Source organism: Macaca fascicularis, chromosome 3 (assembly GCF_037993035.2).
Source record: "Macaca fascicularis isolate 582-1 chromosome 3, T2T-MFA8v1.1".
Classification (NCBI taxonomy): Eukaryota; Metazoa; Chordata; class Mammalia; order Primates; family Cercopithecidae; genus Macaca; species Macaca fascicularis.
Genome location: NC_088377.1, coordinates 184,861,149 through 184,885,226, shown reverse-complemented (window position 1 = coordinate 184,885,226; position 24,078 = coordinate 184,861,149). Strand labels below are relative to the sequence as shown.

Below are 24,078 nucleotides of genomic sequence, written 5' to 3'. Positions count from 1 at the left end.
TAAGGAGGGGGTCCAGTTTCTGTTTTCTGTATATGGCTATCCTTTCCCCATTCCTTGTTTTTGTCAGGTTTGTCAAAGATCAGATGGCTGTAGATGTGTGGTATTATTTCTGAGCTCTCTGTTCTGTTCCACTGGTCTATATATATATATATGTTTTGATATCAGTACCATGCTATTTTGGTTACTGTAGACTTGTAGTATAACTTGAAGTCAGGTAGCGTGATACCTCCAGCTTTGTTCTTTTTGCTTGGGATTGTCTTGGCTATATGGGCTCTTTTTTGTTTCCATATGACATTTAAAGTAGTTTTTTTCTAATTCTGCAAAAAAAGTCAATGGTAGCTTGGTGGGAATAGCATTGAATCTAGAAATTACTTTGGGCAGTATGGCCATTTTCACAATATTGATTCTTCCTGTCAGTGAGCATGGATTTCTTTCCATTTGTTTGTGTCCTCTCTTACTTCCTTGAGCAGTGGTTTGTAGTTCTACTGGAAGAGGTCCTTCACATCCCTTGTAAGTTGTATTCCTAGGCATTTATTCTCTTTGTAGCAATTGTGAATGGGAGTTCACTCATGATTTGGCTTACTGCTTGACTATTGTTGGTGTATAGGAATGCTTGTGATTTTTGCACATTGATTTTGTATCCTGAGACTTTGCCGAAGTTGCTTATCAGCTTAAGGAGTTTTTGGGTTGAGATGATGGGGTTTTCCAAATATACAATCATGTCATCTGCAAACAGAGACAATTTGACTTCCTCTCTTCCTATTTGAATGCGCTCTATTTCTTTCTCTTGCCTGATTGCCCTGACCAGAACATCCAATAGGAGTGGTGAGAGAGGGCATACTTGTCTTGTGCCAGTTTTCAAAGGGAATGCTTCTAGCTTTTGCCCATTCAGTATGATATTGGCTATGGTTTTGTCATAAATAGCTCTTGTTATTTTGAGATATGTTGCATGAATACCTAGTTCATTGAGAGTTTTTAGCATGAAGGGTATTGAATTTTATTGAAGGGCTTTTCTGCATCTATTGAGATAATCATGTGGTTTTTGTCATTGGTTCTGTTTATGTGATGGATTATGTTTATTGATTTGCATATGTTGAACCAGCCTTGCATCCCAGGGATGAAGCCATCTTGATCGTGTTGAATAAGCTTTTTCATGTGCTGCTGGATTCAGTTTGCCAATATTTTATTGAGGATTTTCACATAGATGTTCATCAGGGATATTGGCCTGACATTTTCTTTTTTTGTTGTGTCTCTACCAGGTTTGGGTATCAGGATGATGCTGGCCTCATAAACTGAGTTAGAGAGGAGTCCCTCTTTTTCTGTTGTTTGGAATACTTTTGGAAGTAATGGTACCAGCTCCTCTTTGTACCTCTGGTAGAATTCAGCTGTGAATCCATCTGGTCCTGAGCATTTTTTGGTTGGTAGGCTATTAATTAGTGCCTCAATTTCAGAACTTTTTATTGATCTATTCAAGGATTCGACTTCTTCCTGATTTAGGGAGGGTGCATGGGTCCAGGAACTTATGCATTTCTTCTATATTTTCTAGTTTATTTACGTAGAGGTGTTTATAATATTCTCTGATGATAGTTTGTATTTCTGTGGGATCAGTGGTGATATCCCCTTTATCATATTTTTACTGTGTCTATTTGATTCTTCTCTCTTTTCTTCTTTATTAGTCTAGCTAGCAATGTATCTATTTTGTTAATCTTTACAGAAAACCAGCTCCTGGATTCACTGATTTTTGAAGGGTTTTTCGTGTCTCTATCTCCTTCAGTTCTACTCTGATGTTAGTTATTTTAGATCATTCCAGCTTTCTGATGTGGGCACTTAGTGCTATAAATTTCCCTCTTAACACTGCTTTGGCTGTGTCCCAGAGATTCTAGTATGTTGTGTCTTTGCTCTCATTGGTTTCAAATAACTTCTTTATTTCTGCCTTAATTTCATTATTTACCCAGTAGTCGTTTAGGAGCAGGTTGTTCAGTTTCCATGTAGTTGTGCGGTTTTGAGTGAGATTCTTAATCCTGACTTATAATTTGATTGCACTGTGGTTTGAGAGACAGTTTGTTATGATTTCCATTCTTTTGCATTTGCCGAAGAGTATTTTACTTCCAATTACATGGTCAATTTTATAATAAGTGCTCTGTGGTGCTGAGAAGAATGTATATTCTGTTGATTTGGGGTGGAGAGCTCCGTAGATGTCTATTAAGTCCAGTTGGTCCATAGCTGAGTTCAATTCTTGAATATCGTTGTTAATTTTCTGTCTCATTGATCTGTCTAATATTGACAGTGGGATGTTAAAGTCTCTCACTATCGTTTTGTGGGAGTCTAAGTCTCTTTGTAGGTCTCTTAAGAACTTGCTTTATGAATCTGGGTTCTCCTGTAGTGGGTGCATATATATTTAGGCTAGTTAGCTCTTCTTTTTGCATTGATCCCTTTACCATTATGTAATGCCCTTGTCTTTCTTGATCTTTGTTGGTTTAAAGTCTATTTTATCAAAGACTAAGGTTGCAACCTCTGCTTTTTTGGCTTTCCATTTGTTTGGTAAATATTCCTCCATCCCTTTATTTTGAGCCTATGTGTGTCTTTGCACATGAGATGGATCCCCTGAATACAGCACACCAATGGGCCTTAACTCTTTATCCAGTTTACCAGTCAGTGTCTTTTAATTGGGGCATTTAGCCAATTTACATTTAAGGTTAATATTGTTATGTGTGAATTTGATCCTGTTATCATGATACTAGCTGGTTATTTTGCAGATTAGTTGATGCAATTTCTTCATAGTGTCATTGGTCTTTATATTTTGGTGTGTTTTTGCAGTGGCTGTTACTGATTTTGCCTTTCCATGTTTCGTGCTTCCTTCAGGGGCTCTTGTGAGGCAGGCCTGGTAGTGACAAAATCCCTGAGAATTTGCTTGTCTATAATGGATTTTATTTCTCCTTCACTTACTTTGGCTGGATATAAAATTCTGGGTTGGGATTTCATTTCTTTAAGGATGTTGAATATTGGCCCCCAACTCTTTTCCAGCTTGTAGGGTTTCTACAGAGAGATCTGCCGTTAGTCTGATGGGCTCTCCTTTGTAGGTAACCTGACCTTTCTCTCTGGCTGCCCTTAACAATTTTTCCTACATTTCAACCTTGGAGAATCTGACAATTATGTGTCTTGGTGTTGCTCTTCTTGGGGAGTATCTTAGTGGTGTTCTCTGTCTTTCCTGAATGTGAATGTTGGCCTTTCTTGCTAGGTTGGGGAAGTTCTCCTCAATAATATCCTGCAGTGTGTTTTCCGACTTGGTTCCATTCTCCCCATCACTTTCAGGTACACCAATCAATTATAGGTTTGGTCTTTTCATATAGTACCATATTTCTTGGAGGCTTTGCTCATCCATTTTCATTTTTTTCTCTAATCTTGTCTTCACACCTTATTTCAGTAAGTTGATCTTCAGTCTCTGATATACTTTCTTCTGCTTGACCGATTTGGTTATTGATACTTGTATATGCTTCAGGAAGTTCTCGTGCTGTGTTTTTCAGCTCCATCAGGTTATCTATGTTCCTCTCTAAACTGGTTATTCTAGTTAGCAGTTCCTGTAACCTTTTCTCCAGATTCTTAGCTTCCTTGCATTGGGTTAGGACATGCCGCTTTAGCTCACAAGAGTTTGTTATTGCCCACCTTCTGAAGCCTATTTCTGTCAATTCATCCATCTCATTCTCTGTCCAGTTTTGTGCCCTTGCTGGAGAGGAGCTGTGATCATTTGGAGGAGAAGAGGCATTCTGTTTTTTAGAATTTTCAGCATTTTTGCGCTGGTTTTTCCTCATCTTTGTGGATTTATCTGCCTTTGATCTTTGAGGCTGATGACCTTTGGATGGGGTTTCTGCGTGGGGGTCCTTTATGTTGATGTTGATGTTGTTGCTGTTTGTTAGTTTTTCTTCTAATAGTCAGGCCTCTCTTCTGCAGGTCTGCTGCAGTTTGCTGGAGGTCCACTCCAGACCCCGTTCACCTGGGTATCACCAGTGGAGGCTGCAGAACAGCAAATATTGCTACCTGCTCCTTCCTCTAGAAGCTTCATCCCAGAGGGGCACCGGCCTGATGCCAGCCAGAGCTCTCCTGTATGAGGTGTCTGTCAACCCCTGTTGGGAGGTCTCTCCCAGTCAGGAGGCACAAGGGTCAGGGACTCACTCGAGGAGGCAGTCTGTCCCTTAGCAGAACTAGTGTGCTGTGCTGGGAGAATTCCTCTTGTTAGGATCAGCTGCTGTCTTCAGAGCCAGCAGGCAGGAAAGATTAAATCCTCTGAAGCTGCGCCCACAGCTGCCCCTTCCCCCAGGTGCTCTGTCCCAGGGAGATGGGAGTTTTGTCTGCAAGCCCCTGACTGGGGCTGTTACCTTTCTTTCAAAGATGCGCTGTCCAGTGAGGAGGAATCTAGAGAAGCAGTCTGGCCACAGCTGCTTTGCCACACTGTGGTGAGTTCCATCCAGTCCAGACCTCCCTGCCACCTTAGCACTGTCAGGGGAAAACTGCCTAGTAAAGCCTCAGTAATGGTGCACGCCTCTACCCCAACCAAGCTGGATCATCCCAGGTCAACTTCAGCCTGCTGTGCTGGCAGCGAGAATTTCAAGCCAGTGGTTCTTAGCTTGCTGGGCTCTGTGAGAGTGGGACGCACTGAGTGAGACCACTTGGCTCCCTGGCCTCAGCCCCCTTTCCAGGGGAGTGAACAGTTCTGTCTTGCTGGGGTTCCAGGCACCATTGGGATACGAAAAATACTCCTACAGCTAGCTAGGTGTCTGCCCAAACAGCCGCCCAGTTTTGTGCTTGAAACCGAGGGCCCTGGTGGTGTAGTCCCCTTATCTGCAGATTGTAAAAACTGTGGGGAAAGTATAGTAATCCAGCTGGGTAACACAGTCCCTCATGGCTTCCCTTGGCTGTAGGGAGGGAGGTCCCCTACCACCTTGCACTTCCCAGGTGAAGCAAAAGCCCCACCCTGCTTCGGTTCACCTTCCATGGGCTGCACCCACTGCCTAACCAGTCCCAATGAGATGAACTGGGTTCCTCAGCTGGAAATGCAGAAATCACCTGCCTTCTGTGTTGGTCTCACTGGGAGCTGCAGATGGGAGCTTTTCTTATTCAACCATCTTGGCCCCTTCTTTGGATTTATTTTTTACAAAATATTTTCAACTGTATTAAGATTACATTTTGTACAACATCTGTGGCCATTTATTTTATTTTTAAACTTTTAATGGTACATAATAATTGTACACATGTCGGGGATACATGTGATATTTTGATATGTGTATACAATGTGTAGTGACCAAATCAGGGTAAGTGGGATATCTACCACCTCATACATTCATCATTTCTTTGTGTTGGGGACATTCAAATTCCTCTCTTCTAGCTATTTTGAAATACACAATAGATAGTCATTAAACTTGTCACCCTACTATGCCATAGAACATTGGAACTTATTTCTCCTATTTAACTGAAATTTTGTAACCACTAACCAAACTCTGCCTGTCTTCCCCTATACCCTTTCTAGCTTCTGTTAAGCATTATTCTATTCTGTACTTCTATGAGATCAACTGTTTTAGTTTCCACATATGAGTGAGAACATGTCGTATTTGTCTATATGTGCCTGGCTTATTTCACTTAATGTAATGTCCTCCAGTTTTATCCATTCTGCCACAAATGACAAGATTTCATTCCTTTTAATGGATGAATTCAATTCCATTATATATTTAGACCACATTTTCTGTGTTCATTCATCCATTGATGGATACTCAAGTTGATTCTATATCCATATTTGTTTTTGGGTCAGTTTTGGTCATTTTTATCTTTCAAAAATTTTCCATTGCATCAGGCTTGTTAATTGATTTCCCTTTTAAGGTGTCTTGTTTTTATTCTCTTCAACTTAAAATTAAAATTTTATTTATGCCTTGGTTTATAACAGGTCAGGAAAACAAGACCCCTTCTATTATACAGTCTTAGTAATTGTGTGAATCAATACAAAATATTTGGAGTGTAATTTGGTGCCAAGTAATAACTTGTATAAAAAAGAAAAAAGTAATAACTTCAATACATCTGCATTTGACCCAGACATTCCAACTCTAGGGATCTTTTTTTTTTTCAGAAATATAATTGTTTGTATACTTACAAATATCCAAGAATATTTATAGCATCATTGTTTCATAATTACAAATGGAAACAACAATGAAAATTAATAAAGAGCTATCTAATAAAGAATAGGACATCCACATAATGGAATCTTATATTAAAAAAAAGAGGTAGAGTAATATGTGCTGATATGGAAAGATATATTTTATATGTTGTTAAATGAGAAAGAAAAGGTTGCAAACAGATTTTCACAGCCTCTACAAAAAAGAATATGGAGCTACACGTTTGGAAACTTTCTCTAAAATTATATGGCAAGTAGTTGGGCTTGGGCAATTTAAGGAATTGGAAGAAAGATTAATCCCAATTTATACGCTTAGGCACCAATTGAAATTCTCAGATTTAACAGGTGTACTTTAAATACTTAAAATGAAAACCAAAATGCAGACAAATGTTTTATAATTCCTACTTTTTCTGTCTTACTCCAGCATTAGACAGATTTCCAATTTACATTTTGTCAGTTCCCCCAGGTTGCAAACATAACTGTGTACATACACTATCCTTATGCTGTCTCTACTTTACAGTGGTCCAACTGGTAATCAGTGACATGCCATGGAAAAAAAAAAAGTCTGGAAGAATCTTGCTGGAATGCATACAGATGCACATATATTCAGAGGAGTGAAAGCCTGAGACAATAGAACAGAATAGAATTCGATTTAGGGGTAGGACCTCTTACAGTATTCTGTAGGATCCACAGGACTAAATGCAGGGGCCTTTTTAAAATGAATGAAGGAGTCATCAGGCTTTTTAGAAGATTTTTGGTGAAGTTAAGGCTTTGACCAAGATCAATAAGCAGCCTTTTTGGGGATATAGGTGCATGTTTTAGAGGCCAATTGTGGTGTCTCCTATTGGGGGAAGAGGGTTGATTTAGGCTCCGAATAACTAGAGAAACTTGAGAAAAGCCTAAGATAAAGGGCAGAGGGAGTTGACTATTTAGAATCTGAGACATCTGGAAACCTAGACCTGAGGCTTTGCAGGAAGGCAGCCCCAGTATTAAGAAGTCCCTGATTGGTAAGATTTCAGGTTTTCCAGCCAAACAAAAACTATCAAACGTTCTAAAACTTAATTGGTCAAAAATGGGAATGACTTAAAGTTTGTTCTGTTCCCACTAGACTCATTTCCTGGGGACTCCCTGAACATGAGCTAATTAAGAAGTGGTAACTTGGTGACTAAGTACCCTTGGGAAGAAAGGAAGTGGGCGGGGGGTGGGGAGAGAGAGGACCCTCAACTTTGCACAGCACTTATTTCTGGGCTTTTTTCTAACCTCCTCTGCGAGGACAGTTTCCTTCTTCACCATGAGTGGGGATGGCAGCAACTTGCTCTGGCCCCTGTGCGTGGCCTAGCACTAGCGGGACAGGAGGTAGCATCAGCGGAGCCCTAGAGAACACCAGAAGGGGTGGCCAAGCCCCTCCATAGAGGTGAGTGTCTTTCCAAGGGGTCTCCTCTATGAAGGAGAGGGTAAGAGCAGTTTAGGGTGGGACGTTCTGGGCCTACCAACCTTCTAGAACAAAGTCACCCAGGTCTTGAAGTGTGGGCTAGGGGAGCAGTACAGTGTATAGGCTCATCTCCAGATCTTTCCTGCATAGCAGAGAGCACTTCCGGCCCCTCTCAGACCCAATGCTAGACACAGTCACAGCTCCCTGACAGTCGGTGTCCTTCTCGCTCATGTTTCTTTATCCTGTGCTGGTTATGCAGAGGTTGTGGAAAAGCAGAACACTGAGCTTTCCCATGAATTCTGTCCCTGAAGCTTTTTTAACCATTAGTAAAACAGTGACATAGACAGGGAGGGGGTTACCTAACCAAAGGAAGGGCAGGAGGGAAAATGGTAATGTGAGGCAGGAAGGAAAACCAACCAGAGTAGGATTGAAGGGATGTGGCCCAACCTGCCCTGGCCAGAACAAGTATTATTTAATCATATATTATCCATCCATCCATCCATACCTCATGTAGCGAAATTTGTCAGCACTACTTATTTTACATATATGATATATATATCTTATGTATTTAAATATCTTATAAATAAAATATATATGTTATGTATATTTATATAAGATATAGTTCATGTGTCTTATTTCACATATCTTATATAAATAAGATAAAATAAAAAATATAAGGTGTGGTAGTTAGCTGTGTGAGTGATGAAATCTGACAGACCTAGGTTCAAATCTTGACTCACACAGCTATTAGTTGGGTTACCTTGTGTAAATTAATACCTAATTTAATATATAAGATATATCTGTGATATATTTATTTCAGATAATATATATCTCTATATCTATATAAATTTATATCTATATATTATCTATATAAATCTATATCTATAGCTATATCTCTGTTATATAATCTATATATCTATATATAATATAATATATATCTATATCTGTATATCTGTAATATATATCTCTCTATACATATTTCTATATCTATATAAAAAATATAGAGATCTTTATATATAAAAGATATAGAGATGCATATAAAAGAGATATATAATATGTATCTCTAGATCTATATAAAAGATATAGAGAGATATATATAATATATAACTATTTAATTTATGTATGTAAATTTTATGTGCCAGCCTCAGAATACAACAGTGAAGATATGTCCTAGCCCTCATGGAGTTTATATTCTAGTGTCATAGATAAATAATAAATAAACTTAAATTTCCTCTCCCCCTTTCTTGCTTAATATTTTTCCCTGTGGCATGATAAATAAACTAAACTATTACATATTTTACTTATGTGTCTTGTGTGTGGTCTAGCCCCCACCTCTTCCTTGAATATAAGCTCCACAGGGCATGGAATTTTCTTTGTCCTGTTCATGACTACATTTGTTTATTGTTAAATGAAGGAGTGAATAATTAGACATAATACAAGGTAATAACAACCGTTATGAAAAAAACGGAAGTCCAAAAATGAGTGTGTCTTTTCTGTTTTTGGCAGAGTGATTGGAAAAAGTCTTTGGAAGGGGTGACATTTGAATAATGGGATGAAGCGACAGGCAGAGAGCCAGGCATCCTTAACAGCTGGCGGTCCCAGATCTATTCCTTATCTGTGCCAGGTGCCATCTTTCCTTCCTCCCACAACTTTGGAAGGAAAATGGAATTAGAGAAGAATGGATCTGTTCTGGGAAATTATCCCAAGCTCCAGAGTTCTCATTTAGAGATCTTGCTGCCCTGTAAAATGGAGATTTTAAAATCCAGAACAGCAGAGATATTGGTCTTACATCCTCTGCCTCCTTTCTACTGGCCCCAAAAGTGGGTCTATGCATTACCATTACAGATGAGAGCTGGGGTTTAAAGCTCTCATCCTTTGAACATCATATAAAATGCCTTTGTGTCGTCTGGCACAATTAACCTAAGAGAAAGTAGGACAACTCCAGGACTGGAGGGACCTGATTGACTCACCTTCAAAACAGGCCTATTTAAAAGGTTTTAGCCTCTGGCCCCTGAGAGAAGGTACATCTTTCCATGGGGAAAACGGCAAGGAAGGTATTTCACCACCGGCAGAAAAAGATGTCTTCCCCCGTTCCAGGGGGCTGGTTATACAGGGAAATGAGAGCCTCACTTGTAGACTTGGGTGACAACATGTACCTCAAGCTACGTATGTGCCCAACACAGTAGCAGGGACGTGTCACCTGATTCTCAGGTTGGAAGTAGTTTCTTATCCTAATCTGTCTTCCTTCTCTCTTGAGAGCAGGACCATGTGGAGCAATGCACCTCTCTTTTAATCTCTGTGCTTCAAAAGAAGCAGAATCAAGGACTAAATGTTGGACAGCCACTCTAGTGCCACCGAATTCCACCTTCTAGGCTTCCCTGGGTCCCAAGGACTACCCCACATTCTTTTGGCTATATTCTTTTTCTTCTATTTAGTGACATTAATGAGAAACATGGTCATCATCGTGATTATCTGTGTGGATAAACGTCTGCAGTCCCCCATATATTTCTTCCTCGGCCACCTCTCTGCCCTGGAGATCCTGGTCACAACCATAATTGTCCCCATGATGCTTTGGGGATTGCTGCTCCCTGGGATGCAGACAGTATCTTTGTCTACATGTATTGCTCAACTTTTCCTGTACCTTGCTGTAGGGACCACAGAGTTTGCATTACTTGGAGTGATGGTTGTGGACCGTTACGTGGCTGTGTGTAATCTTTTAAGATACAACATCATTATGAACAGCAGTACCTGTATTTGGGTGGTAATAGTGTCATGGGTATTTGGATTTCTTTCTGAAATCTGGCTGGTCTATGCCACATTTCAGTTTACCTTCTGCAAATCAAATTCGTTAGACCATTTTTAGTGTGACCGAGGGCAATTACTCAAACCGTCCTGTGACAACACTCTTTTCACAGAGTTTATCCTTTTCTTAATGGCTATTTTTATACTCATTGGTTTTTTGATCCCTACAATTGTCTCCTATACCTACATCATCTCCACTATCCTCAAGATCCCGTCAGCCTCTGGCTGGAGGAAAGCCTTCTCCATTTGTGCCTCCCTCTTCACCTGTGTTATAATCGGCTATGGCAGCTGCTTGTTTCTCTATGTGAAACCCAAGCAAACACAGGGAGTCGAGTACAATAAGATATTTCCCCTGTTGGTTTCCGTGTTAACCCCCTTCCTGAACCCTTTCCTCTTTACTCTTTGGAATGACAAAGTCAAAGAGGCCCTCCGAGATGGAGTGAAATGCTGCTGTTAACTCCTCAAAGATTAGCTGTTCTCTAAGTCAGTTTTAGGTGGTACAAGCCTCACGGTTAATTATTAAGTCACCTAGAAAATTCTAGCTCCTCTTTTCTCTTATCATCATTACAAAAGTCAAAGAGTGTGTACAATTTGCCATCACACCATGGAAGTAGATTAGGCTGGTAATAATGAAATCCATTGTCTGCCCGGGAGAATCTCATAGCCTTAGTTCCTGCCTGTTTCCACTGTTGAACATATTCTTGTGTTTTGGGAGGGACTAGAGAAAGGAAATGCAGACATTTTTGTAAGAGTTCTATTAGCCCAATTCATTTGCTTATAGTCCATCTCTGAAAATGTATTTTCTGGGGAAGGGAGGAAGTGTGGAGGGAGGTGGACTGAGAGAGGTGTCCTAATCAGAGTACAAAGGTATAGATGCTCACTTTGGTCCTTCATCAACTGTTGCTGAGTCCTTCCCTATATTTTTGTGCAATTTTTTGACAAAATGGCTACATGCATTTTAGGTATCCTAAGGCTCTTTCTCTCTGCCCCATTGATACTGGAAAGGAAGTGTAACACTGTTTATGTTTTGTCACAGAACCAGTCTAGAGTGGTGATATGAGGATTGGAATGCTTCTCATTCAGCAGATATTTGTGGTGTAAAGAAGATAAAAATATTTGAGGATAAAAATGGGGGAAAAGTTATTTTTGCTAAGCTTCAGCATGTTCCTTTCACTGCCCTTCTTTGTGGCTAGTATAGGGACAGGGACAAATAAGAACTAAGTGACTAATTCTAGAGAGCATCCTGTATCTTATGGCTGTTTAAAACAACTATGTCTGTTCAGACTGTATCCAGATCTAGTCTTCAAACTTTATAATGTCTTTTGATTCTCCATCTCTCAAATCCAACCGTCTCAGCACCATCATGTATAGCTTCTCTGTGGGCAGAATTTTTTAAAAATAAGAGGCTACTCTTTTGACTCCCAGCTAGCTTTCTAGCAATTCCAGGGATTGGCTGTTTGGTAATATAACTGTTGGAATTTCACATAATATTGGAAGAAGTCCTTAAAAGGAAGAAGTTCACCTAAACAACAACAATCAGCAGATTCTACCAGCCCTAAAGTAAGTGAGAAAATTGAGCTGTTCAGCAGTGGGATGATGAGGCTACTGATAATTTTAAAGAGAAATGTGTGAGGATGCCATGTTGTCTTGTCCTGTGAGGAGTGAAAACCATCATGTATGTTTGGGTAGTTTGCATTGCATTAAAGTACCAGACAAGGTGGGGAATGAGCTTTAAATTCAGCCAACCCATGCTCTGCAAGTCAACCAATGGGCTCTGGTGGGACGGCATTGGCTGGAGAAAGGGGAGACTTCTGCTTAAACAAAGGTGCCCATGGTTTCCAAGCCCAGTAAATGAAGATCTGTTCCGGACCAGAAAGAATACCTTTTTTTCTAATGCATTAATCCAGAGAAGTATCCTTTAAGGGATGAGACAATAGAAGCTCAGAGAATTTAAATAACTTGCCAAAGTTTACCTAGCCATCCATCAGACTGGAAAAACATAAAACTCTGAGAATACTAAGTGTTGATCTGAATGCTGGCAAATAGGGTTTTTAAAAAATCAGCTTCTGGTAGAAATATAAGATATAAGATCCAAATAATTAGATAGTAGATGTCTATAATTAAGTTATAGTACAGTCATAATTAGATAGTGGTAGTCCATTTTGCATTGCTATAACAGAATATAAATGATACCAGCCTGGATTACTTACAAAGAAAATAAACGTATTTGGCTTATGATTCTGGACACTGAGAATTTGTTTGGCTTATGATTCAAGAGCATAACACCGGCATCTGGCAAGGGCCTTTGTGCTGTGTCATCCTATGCCAGAGGTGGAAGGGCAAGAGAGGGCTAGAGTGAGAGAGCAAGAGAGGGCCAAACCCACTTTCATAACAAATCCACTCTCAGAATAACAAACTCACTCCTGTGAAAACAGCACTAATTCATTCATGAGGGGATATCCCTCATGACTTAATCACCTCTTAAAGGTCTTACCTCTCAACACTGTCACAGTGGTAATTAAATATCAACATGAGTTTTGGAGGGAACATTCATATCATAGCACTTCACCTCTCGTTCCCCAAAAGTAGCGTCCTTCTCACATACAAAATACATTCGTCCCTTCCCCATAGCTGCTAAATGTCTTAACTGATTCCAGCATCAACTCAAAAGTCCAAAGTCAAGTGTCTCATCTAAGTCAGATACCGGCGAGACTCAAGGCACGATTTATCCCAAGGAAAATTTATCTTCATCTGTGAGCTTGTGAATTAATGTTACGTCTTTCCAAAATATGATGTTAGTCAGGTATAGAATAGACATTTCCATTCCAAAAGAAAGAAATAGGCAAGAAAAAAGAGATGACTGGTGCTAAGTAAGTCTAAAACCCAATAGGAAAAACAGCATTAAGTCTTTAAGCTGGAAAATAATCTCCTTTGACTCCATGTCCCACATCCTGGGCATGCTGGGGTTGGGGTTGAGCCCTCAAGCCTTTGCTGTGGTCAGTCTTCTCAGCAGCTCTCACAGGTTAGAGTCTAGGGCCTGCAGTTCTCCCAAGCTGGCACTGCACACTAGTAGCTCTGCAGTTCTTGAGTGTCAGGCAGTTCTGCTCCCACGGCTTCACTAGGCATCCCCTGGTGAAGACTTTCTGTGGTGACTTTGCTCCTGCAGCAGGTTTCTGCCTGAGCCCACAGACTTCACGTGGCATCCTTTGAAATCTAGGTGGAGGAAGTCGTGCCTCCATAGCTCTTGCATTGTGCATGCCTGTAGAAATAACACCAAATGGATGCCACCAAAGTCTACCATTTGTACCTTCCTTCCAGAGTGGTAGGTCAAGCCACACCTGGCGTTACTTGAACCACACCAGGAGCAGCCAAAGAACACTGTCCTGGAATGCAGGGAGCAGCAACTCCATGTGGCCTGTGAAGCGTATCCTGTGGCCATTCCCCAAAGCCATTCTGCCCTCCTAGATCTCTAGGCCTGTAATGGGATGAGCAGCCTCAAAGATCTCTGAAATGCTCATTGTCTTGGTGAGCCCTTTTATTTATATTAATCTCATTAGCAAATGGTCACTTGATCACACCCTTGGTCTGTTCTCTTAAACATTTTTTCATTCTTTATGTGGGCAGGCTGAAAATTTTCAGAATCTTTTCATTCTGCTTTTATTTTTTAAGTTATAGATTTCATCTTTAAGTTATTTCTTTTCTCTTACATTTTACTGTATATGGTTAAAAGTAGCCATGCAGATCCTTCAATATTTTGCTTAGAAATTTCTTCCACCAGATAGTCTCATTAATCACTCTTAAATTCTGCCTTCCATAAAACCCATGGGCATAGACACCGATATAATTTTAATCTGTGTCCCTGCCCAAACCTTATGTCGAATTGTAATCCCCAATGTTGGAGGTGGGACCTGGTGGGAAGTGATTGAATCATGGGGGCAAATTTCTCATGAATAGTTTAGCACCATTCCCCTTGGCACTGTCCTTATGATAGATCGTGAGTGATTTCTCATGACACCTGGCCATTTAAAAGTGTGTAGCACCTCCCTTCTCTCTCTTGCTCTTGCCCCTGCCATGTAAGATGCCTGCTTCTCCTTTGCCTTCAGCCATGATTAGAAGCTTCTAGGGACCTTCTACAAAGCAGAAGCCACTGTGCTTCTTGTACAGCCTATAGAATCATGAGCCAATTAAAACTCTTTTTTTTGATACATGTCTCAGGTATTTCTTTATAGCAATGTGAGAACAGACTAACACAGGCACAATTCAGTTAAGTTCCTTGCCACCTCATAAAAAGAATGGCCTTTAATTAAAAAAAAAAAGATGGAAATTCCTCTTTTCTGACTCAGCTTTCATCAAAATGGCCATTACTTTTCATATTTCTACCAATATTCTGATCATGACCACGTAAGTAATCTTGTAAAAGTTTCAGATTTTTCTACATTTCTTCTTTTCTTCTGAGTTCTTACCAGAATTTCCCTTAACGTTCAATTTACGGTAGTCTAGGATTTTTCTAGCCTACCTTTCCAAATTCTTCCAACCTCTGCTCATTACCCAGCTAAAAGCCACTTCCACATTTTCAAGTATTTGTTATAGCAAAAGCCCCACTCTTGGTGCACATTTTCTATCTTAGTCTATTTTTTGTTGTTAGAATAGCACAGGCTAAGTAATTTATAAAGAAAAGAAGTTTATTTGGCTCATGATTTTGGAGGCTGAGAAGTTCAAAGGCATGGTGCTGGCATTGCCAAGGGCCTTCATGCTGTGTCATTCCATGGTGGAAGGCAGAAATGCAAGAGGGAGAGAGAACAAGAGAGGCTGAACTCTCTTGCCCTCTCATGAATTTATTCATGCTCATGAAAATGAATCCACTCCCCCAATAATGACATTAATTTATCCCTGAGAGCATAACCCTCATAACCTAATCACCTCTTAAAAGTTCCACCTCTCAACACTATTACAATGGCAATCAAAGTTCAACATGAGTTTTGAAAGGGATATTCAAACCACAGCAGTAGGAAACCTAGGAAACATGTACTATGCATACGCTATGGCCTATTTTTAAGTTTGTTAATTCTTTCTTCAGCTATGTTGGGTCTACCAATGAACCTATGAAAATAATTCCTCATCTCCCATATCGTGGTTTTATTTATAACATTTCCATTCTATTCTTTCTTGTAGTTTTAAACTGTCTATCAGAAACCCTTTCTTGTTTATGCATGTTGTCCACCTTTTCAACATCATTTAACATTTTCATTACACATATTATGTTTGCACTAAGTGAATATTTTCTATGACAATCAACCCTTCATATCCGTGGATTCTTCATCTTGGATTCTACCAACTGCAGATAAAATATATTTGGGAAAAAAAGATTGGTTGTCTATGTACTAAACATGTACATGCTTTTTAAAAATCATGATTTCCTAAACAATATAGAATAACAACTCTTTACCTTGTATTAGGTATTATAAGTAATTTAAAGTGATTTAATGTATACAGGATGATGTATGTAGGTTATATGCAAATAGTATACAATTTTATATAAAGAACTTGAGCATCTGTGAATTTTTGTATCTGTGGGGTTCCTCTTTTGGAACCTTGGCTTGAAACCAAGCCCCTACAGATACTGAGGGATCACTGCATGACATTTTAAATCCTTTGTTGATTTTTAAATTATATTGTAAATGAATGCTCTAGAGCTTAACATATATCTTATCAGATTGACTTCAGATTTATACTAACAATGCCAGTGAGATATAGGAGCATTACTCCTATATAGCTGTATTCTCTTTTTCCTCCTTTTGTTCTATTACTATTGTAATACATAGTTCACCTATTTAGTTACAAACTTAACAATATATTGTTATAATGATTACTTATAATTTTAAAGGAGATGGGAGAAGAAAGGAGAACATTTGTGTATTTCTAGCATTTGTAATGTTGACTTTATTTATTTTTTCTGGTTATCTTCATTTGTTTCTCAGATTCGAATTTACATCTGATATCATTTCATTACTCCAAAACTGTTCTGCTCCTAGCTAACTCTTTTGTGCCATTTTTGGTAAACATATTACATTTCTTTATGTTTTCCATTCACAAATACAGTATATACTTATTGTTTTATATAACATTTTTAAACAGTTAAAAAAAGAAGAGAGAATAAACATGCATTTAGACTTTCTTTTATAATTACTTACTATATATTCTTTATAATTATTTACCATAAAAAAACTTACTTTTATCAATGCTTTTCATTTTTTATGGATTATAAACACTGTCTGGTGTCACTTGCTTTCAGTCTGTAGAACTTCCTTTAGTATTTCTTGTAAGTTTGGTTTGCTAGCAACAAATTCTCTCATTTAGTTTATCTCAGAATTTCTTTCTTCTGCCTTAATTTTTGAAAGATAATTTTGCCAGCTATAGGATTTGTGGTTGACCTTGTTTTTTCCTTTCACTACTTGGAATATGTCATCCTGTTCCCTTCTGGTCTCAACTGTTTCTGATGAGAAGTCAGCTCTTAATCTTATTGATTCCATTAAATGTGAGATGTTCCATTAGATGTGACAAGTCACTTTTCTATTGTTGCTTTGAAGATTTTTTTCCTTGTTTCTCAGTGATTTTTACTGTTATATGTCTATTGTAGATCTCTTTGTGTTTGTTCTCCTAGAAGTTTATTGACCTTTGTGGGTGAGTAGATTAATATTTTTCATCAAATTTGAGAAGTTTTCAACCATGATTTCTTCAAATATCTTTTATGTTCTTCTGTATCTCTCCTATTCTTCTGGTACTTCCATTACATGTATATTGGTACACTTAGTGGTATCCCATATTTCTCTGATACTTTTTTGTTTTTCTTATTTCTTTTTTGTCTCTGATCTTGGGATTGCATAATTTTTATTGACCTATCTTGAAGTTTACTAATTATTTCTTCCGTCAGTTACAAAATACAGTTGTGCTCCTCTGGTAAATTTTTCACTTTACTTATTGTACTTTTAGACTCTAGAATTTCCATTTGGCCATTTTTATAATTTTGATACTTTTGTTGATATTCTCTACTCAGAGAAACATTGTCATCATACTTACTTTTTAAATACAATCGTTTCCTTTAATTCTCTGAACATATTTATAATGTCTACTTTGAATTTAAATGTTAAATATGCCATCTGGTCCCTCTCACATACAGTTTCTATTGTTGGCTTTTCCTCCTGTGTATGAGTCACACTTTCCTGTTTCTTTGCATATCTTGTAATTTTTTGTTGAAAACTACACATTTTAGGTATTATATTATATCACTATGGATACTGTTATCTCACTTCCAGGGGATTATTATTGTAATTTGATTGTCAATTTGTTTATAGTCATGCACCACATAACAATACATCAGTCAATCACGGACTGAATATAAGATGGTGGTTCTATAAGATTATAATGGGGCTGAACAACTCCTATCACCTAATGACATTGTAGCTGTTGTAACATCATAGCACATCACATTTCTCATGTGTTTGTGGTGATGCTGGTATAAACAAACAAACACACCATGCTGTGGTTGTATAAAAGTATAATACATAGAATTAGAAGTATAGCACAGTACATAATACTTGGCAATAATAATAATTTTACTAATTTATGTATTTACTGTACTATGCTTTTTATCATTATTTTAGAGTGTATTCATTCTACTTACAAAAAAGGTGTTAACTGTAAAACAGACCCAGACAGATCCTTCAAGAGGTTATGCCAGAAGAAGGCATTGTTATCATAGGAAATGACAGCTCTATGCTTTTTATTGCCACTGAATATTTTCCACTGGGACAAAATGTGGAGGTAGAAGACAGTGACACTGATGATCTTGACCATTTGTAGGCCTAGGCTAATGTGTGTGTTTGTGTCTTAGTTTTCTTTTTTAAGTTTAAAAAGTAAAAAATAAACTAAGAATAGGAAGCAGCTTATAAAATAAGGATCTAAAGAAAGGAAATATTTTTGTACAGCTGTAAAATGTGCTTGTGTTTTAAGCTAAGTGTTATTATAAGAGTCCAAGGGTTAAAAAAGAGTTTATAGAGTAAAAAAGTTACAATATGCTAAGGTTTATTTATCATTTCAGAAAGAAAATGTAGTGTTGTTTAAATGTAGTGTTTATGAAGTCTACAGTAGGCAGTGTACAGCAATGCCCTAGGTCAACACATTTACCTGTCATTTCCCACTGACTCACCCAGAACAACTTCTAGTCCTGCATGCTCTGTTTATGGTTAAGTGTACTATTTTTTATCTTTTATACTGTATTTTCACCATACATTTTCCATGTTGAGATACAGAAATGCTTGCCACTGTCACAATTGACTATTCAGTATAGTAATATGCTGTACAGGTTTGTAGCCTAAGAGTACTAGGCTATACCATCTAGCCTATACCATCTAGGTTTGTTGAAGTACACCCTATGATTTTCATACAATCACAAAATCACTAAACAATGCATTTCTCAAAGTGTATTCCCACCATTAAGTGATGCATGACTATTTCCCTGGCTGTGTGTACTCTCTAGTGTTGCTCTCAGAGGGTGCAGTCTTAGGCATGTATGCAGACCCTGAAGTCAGGGGTTCTTTGACTGTCAAACTGATCACACACAACTGTTAGGCTCCACTAGTTGCCAGCCGATGGTCCTATTATTTTTGATAATGCCCTGGGTTGTAAATTGTTCCACAGTCTGATACAATTAAGTTTGGATTCCTTTATAGCAGTTGCTTTGATGTCAGATTTCTTAGCTCTCTCTTTCTCAGGCTCTCCCAGTTAATCTATCTGGTCTATAATTTATTTCTTACCTCTCATGAATGTGTCAGCCTTCTTCTTTGCCTTCCAATAAAACCTCCATTGTTTTTTGTGAGTTTCGTTGGACTTGAACTTTCCTACCCTCTGTTTCAAACAAAGTAAGTTCTTTCAGAGCTTTCTGTTTTATGGCCTGGTCTTCCCCTGAGCAAAATATCTGAGCCATAGCTCTGGAGTTGGGGGTGAGGACAGTGGTGCAGTTCTCACCAAGTGACAACTCTGCTTTAGTTTCAGGGTAGTAGACAGGGGTAGCAACTTTGCACTACCTGACTTGCCTTTCCTGGTGTAGAGCTTCTACCCTGTGAGGATGAGTGGGATCCTAGCATCCTCAGTGTGCTGCTCTCGAGCCAGATCCCCTGCTCTGTGAGTGAGGACTGGGTACAAGCAGGAAGTCTCTGACCTCTTGCCTTTCCTCTCCTGGAAATTAGCTTCTGCAATGTGTAGATGGAAAAGAGAGGGATGAGCAATGCTTGGCTACCTACCCCTTTTGGGAAGATACCAGAACCCTTGGCTGGGAGCTGGTAGTAAAGAAGCCCAGTGCTCTTGGCTGCACATGCCTGGAGTAGATATTCTATCATAATGAGCTGGGAGGTGGGAGGGAGGTAGTGGGTTGTGGTTCAAATATCATAGACTCTCACTCTTCTGACCAAGCTTTGATAGATCTTCTTAAGTACATGTTTTCTTGCTGTATGATCTTAGTACAATTTCCAGAGACTTGAAGTGCTTTTCTTAAATGCTTGTTTTCACCAAATATCCTTGTTTAACTGGCCTGGCAGTCTGCAGAGCTTCCTTGTCAATCATAGTTTTGTTAAAGCTACTCACCCATCGTTCCAATGTCTAGATCAGCTCTACATTGAGTTCTGTTGTTTTTTTCTCTTGAAAATGGATTGGTTTTCAGCTGTTCTACATACAATGTACAGCCTTTTAAAAATTTTTTTGAGACAAGGAAACAATTCATTCTCAAGAGAAAAAAACAACGGAACTCAATGCAGAGCTGATCCAGACATTGTAACTATCGGTGAGCAGCTTTAAAGCAACTATGATTGACGGGGAAGCTCTGCAGACTGTCTGGCCACATAAATAAGGATAATTGGTGAAAACATTTAAGAAAAGCACTTAAAGTCTAGAAATGAACAAACTTCTTCTTTGGTCGAGTTTGAAGTTTGAGGGGTTCGGTTAATCCGGTTGGGAAGTCACGATGTTTGGTGGTCTTTAGTGAACCATATGCTACACGTTCCTTTAGTCATGCATTGCTGTTGTCTTGGGCTCAGGGTATTTGGATTGGGTATACACATTGGGTATAACACAGAAACAAAAACCAGTGAAATACTTTAAATTTGTGAGGTATTTTGAAATCTTCACAGTGTATCACAGCTGTTTTTGATGCTGATCTCTCCTTGGCCTAACCAGATAAATATTTGTATGAGGGATAATCCCTCATCTCTTGGTCATTATTTCCAGTATGCTGGGACCATGTGGTCTTGGTAAAACAATTTGTTTATAACTTTTTCTCCTGAATTTATTTTTTATTGTTCTGAAGGCCATGAACCTGCACGGTTCAAAACTGTTTTGAACAGTTTTCCACAAAAATCACCCATACATACATATACCCTTTTCCCCTAGATTTACTGGCAATTTCTTTCATATGGTTAGTGCTAAATACCATTCTTAGAGAAATGGCCAGATTTTAAATTTGTTTTCTTTTCTTCACCATTATGTAAAGACTTGGACGCTCTTTTTCAGAATTAAGGTAAAGGGGATAAAACTTTTTTCTTTAACTTTTATTTTCGCCTCCTATTCACTTTTTGAGAATGGGATGTTAGCAGTAGTGCTGAGGACAACAAAAACTTCTAATTTAATGAGAATCAACCAAGAATCTGACCCTATATATGCAAACACACAATTTATCTATAGCTTTGACATTTCCTTGATGTTGGGATCTTCTTCTAGTTACTTAAGCCAACTCCCTTTGTATATTTGACTTTTCTCTCCCTAAATATCAAAAAGGTCTGTCTTCTCTTAGGTGACTTTTTGGAACTAGTCATGGAATTGGGAGCTGTTAATGCTTCTCCACCCCACACTCACACTCTAACACCTACCCCCCAGCTACTGTGAGAACTATCTTCTAAAAATGCTTACAACCTCCCCTTCAGGGAATCACAGTAGGCTGAACAGAAACCACCTCATGCAAGTTTATACTCTACCCCTTCCCAAAAAAACCCCACAGCCTGAGGCAGACTGCCTGACAGAGAGATACAAAAAAACCATTCCATTGGTTTCATCACAAGATCGCCTCTATGGAGGTCCTGTGGGACGTGGCTGAAAGGGTATCCTGGGTTAGCTCTCTGCCCTTGGCTTATCCTGCTTGCCTTCCTCCCTTTTCCCAGAGAGCGTTTCTACCATATGTCACTTCCGCAGGAATCTCTGTCTCAGGCTGCACTCCTAATGAGCCCAATCCAAGTCTATCAGAAGTGGTTCTAAAAGCAGACAGTCTGGAGGTGGGTCACTTGCTGGCAGATGTCAGAGAGAACTGCATCACTGGAGGTACTGATAGACCCCAGAACAATGAGATGTTGGAGTGAACGCAGTTGTTAAGATTTTCCCTTCTTTTGCACCAGTGTTTGAAAGATTCAAGGAAAATAGTAACTATAAGGATTGTGGAATTCAGTAGATGGTTGCTAAGTGCCCCAACATTGTTGAGGAGAGAAAATGACATGCTCGGCTCTACTTAAATGTATGAGAGTCAGAGAGCTTCTTTGGCAGCAATTAAAGAGATACTCCCTGCGGTCAAAGGGCTGACAAAGTGAAGAGAAGACTTAGAATTGAACTGTAAAAGTAACAGAATTCCAAAGAAGATTCATTCAGTCTAACCAAGTCTCCTTTTAGCAAAGACTGGCCCATAATATGGAATGAGTGGGACTCTTAGTCTTGGTGTAAAGATTTCTGGATAAAAGCAATTGAGATCTTTGAACACCCAAATTCCTCTGAACTCCCCTGGACTGCAGAAATATCTCATTCCCTTATTGGAAGATATGGCCCCCTCTCTTACTTTAGGAATACGCAAAGAATTCAAATAAAGTTGGAGCCTTACGAGACGATGCTTGTCTTCCTCAGAAACTGCTCCCTTCTCCTTTCCTTTTATCAGATTCATATAAACAGGGTTAAATATCAACATAAGCTGGGGAAGAGCTGAGGCTGCTCACAGAAAAGAGATTTTGTACCCCAGAGCTCCTGCAAGAATGGGCCAACATGCACTAGCAGGTACTAGGAGGGATGCCTGCGGGTGGATCCAGAGGGCAGTGGATCCAGGGGGTGATTGGAGGATAAGGAAGAGTTTGTTAACATGAAGCCACTCTCCCATCACGCAGGATTTAATACGCTGGCAAGGAGCCTGGAAAATGAGTCTAATATATGCTATTTGCTAACTCATGGAAGCTTGGAAAAAGTAACATCCTTCATTAAATTAAGCGGAGATGCCAAAAATTGCCTTGGAAGACGATGAAGGAAGGGATCAAAAGGCTTACAAGAGTGGAAATGCTATAATGGATCTACTATGTAGGACTGAAAAGCCTATCAGCTGATCATGTTCCCAAGGAGACCTGGAGGACACTCTGCCTAGCAAGATGATTAAAAAGAATGTGCTGTGAAAGAAAGTATTAGCTGGGATGGATTATGTTAGGAGCTGCTGTTACAGAACTGAGTTCTCTAGTAGCAAGGGAACATGGATAACTAGAATAGCAGAGGCCAGGTGGCAGCACGTAACTGTCAGATGCAAAGCGTGTGGACTTACCCTGTTGGGCAGGAAGGCTGAACTGGTAGACAGGAGCAGGCTGAATTGCAGGGATCTTTGGAGATGGCTCACAGAACATAGTGTTCTTGAGGCAGGCTGTGTGGGACAGCTAACAAGAGTACTGCTTAATATACATAACTGAAAGAGATCAAGAATGTAGAAGAAAAAGGCTAAGGACAGTCACCCCACTGGAAAGTCAGGATCGTTTGCCAAATCTCCAGATTTGAGCCAGTCCACAGACCCAGGACCTATCAAAGGAAAAGGAATCTGAGGCACCAGAGGTAGGGCCCTGCAACACCATGACAAGTATGTCTAGTAGCAGTTCCCCGATTTTTCCCCTACAGCCATCTACATGAGTAACCATCACTGGAGACAGAGGGATATTCAGATGTGTTGAGGGCTGTGGGCTAGAGTAATATGTGAGTTAAAACTTATTCCCAGAGGTCCAAAGCACCATGAATGGGCCCCTTATTAGAGAAACCTACAGGAGTCAGGTAAGGAATGAAGTGTTGATCCAGACGTATCTCACAGTCATTCCCTCTCTCTCTCTCTTTTTTTTTTTTTGAGACCAAGTCTCACTCTGTCACCTAAGATGGAGTTCAATGGCATGATTTCGGCTCACTGGCAACCTCTGCCTCCTGGATTCAAGCTATTCTCCTTCCTCAGTCTCCTGAGTAGCTGGGATTATAGGTACCGGCCACCATGACCAGCTAATTTTTGTATTTTTAGTAGAGATGGGGTTTTACCATGTTGGCCAGGCTGGTCTCGAACTCCTGACCTCAGGTGATCCACCCACCGTGGCCTCTCAAAGTGCTGGGATTACAGGAATGAGCCACCGTGCCCGGCCTTGTTCCTTCACTTTTTACTTCTCTTCTTTTCTTCTCCCTTTTCCCCTTTTTACTCTTCTCTTTTCCCCTTCACTTCCACTCCCCCCATTCTCCCTCTCCTTCCTTCTTCCTCTCTCTCTCTCTCTCACACACACACACACACGCGCACACACGCACATACACACACTCTGAATGAATACTCATTCTGCATCAGGCCTTATGCTAGGCACTGAGAACTCAGAGATGAAATCCA

The 24,078-nt window shown here is 39.4% G+C and overlaps 1 protein-coding gene across 1 annotated transcript; it reads left to right on the top strand.

Annotated features, from left to right (window-relative positions):
• The first annotated feature begins 9,918 nt into the window (after positions 1 to 9,918).
• OR9A2 (olfactory receptor family 9 subfamily A member 2) lies at positions 9,919 to 10,863 on the top strand. The gene is given in 1 exon segment (XM_065541179.1): positions 9,919 to 10,863. A coding segment is annotated over 1 exon segment (945 nt).
• Positions 10,864 to 24,078: the final 13,215 nt, after the last annotated feature.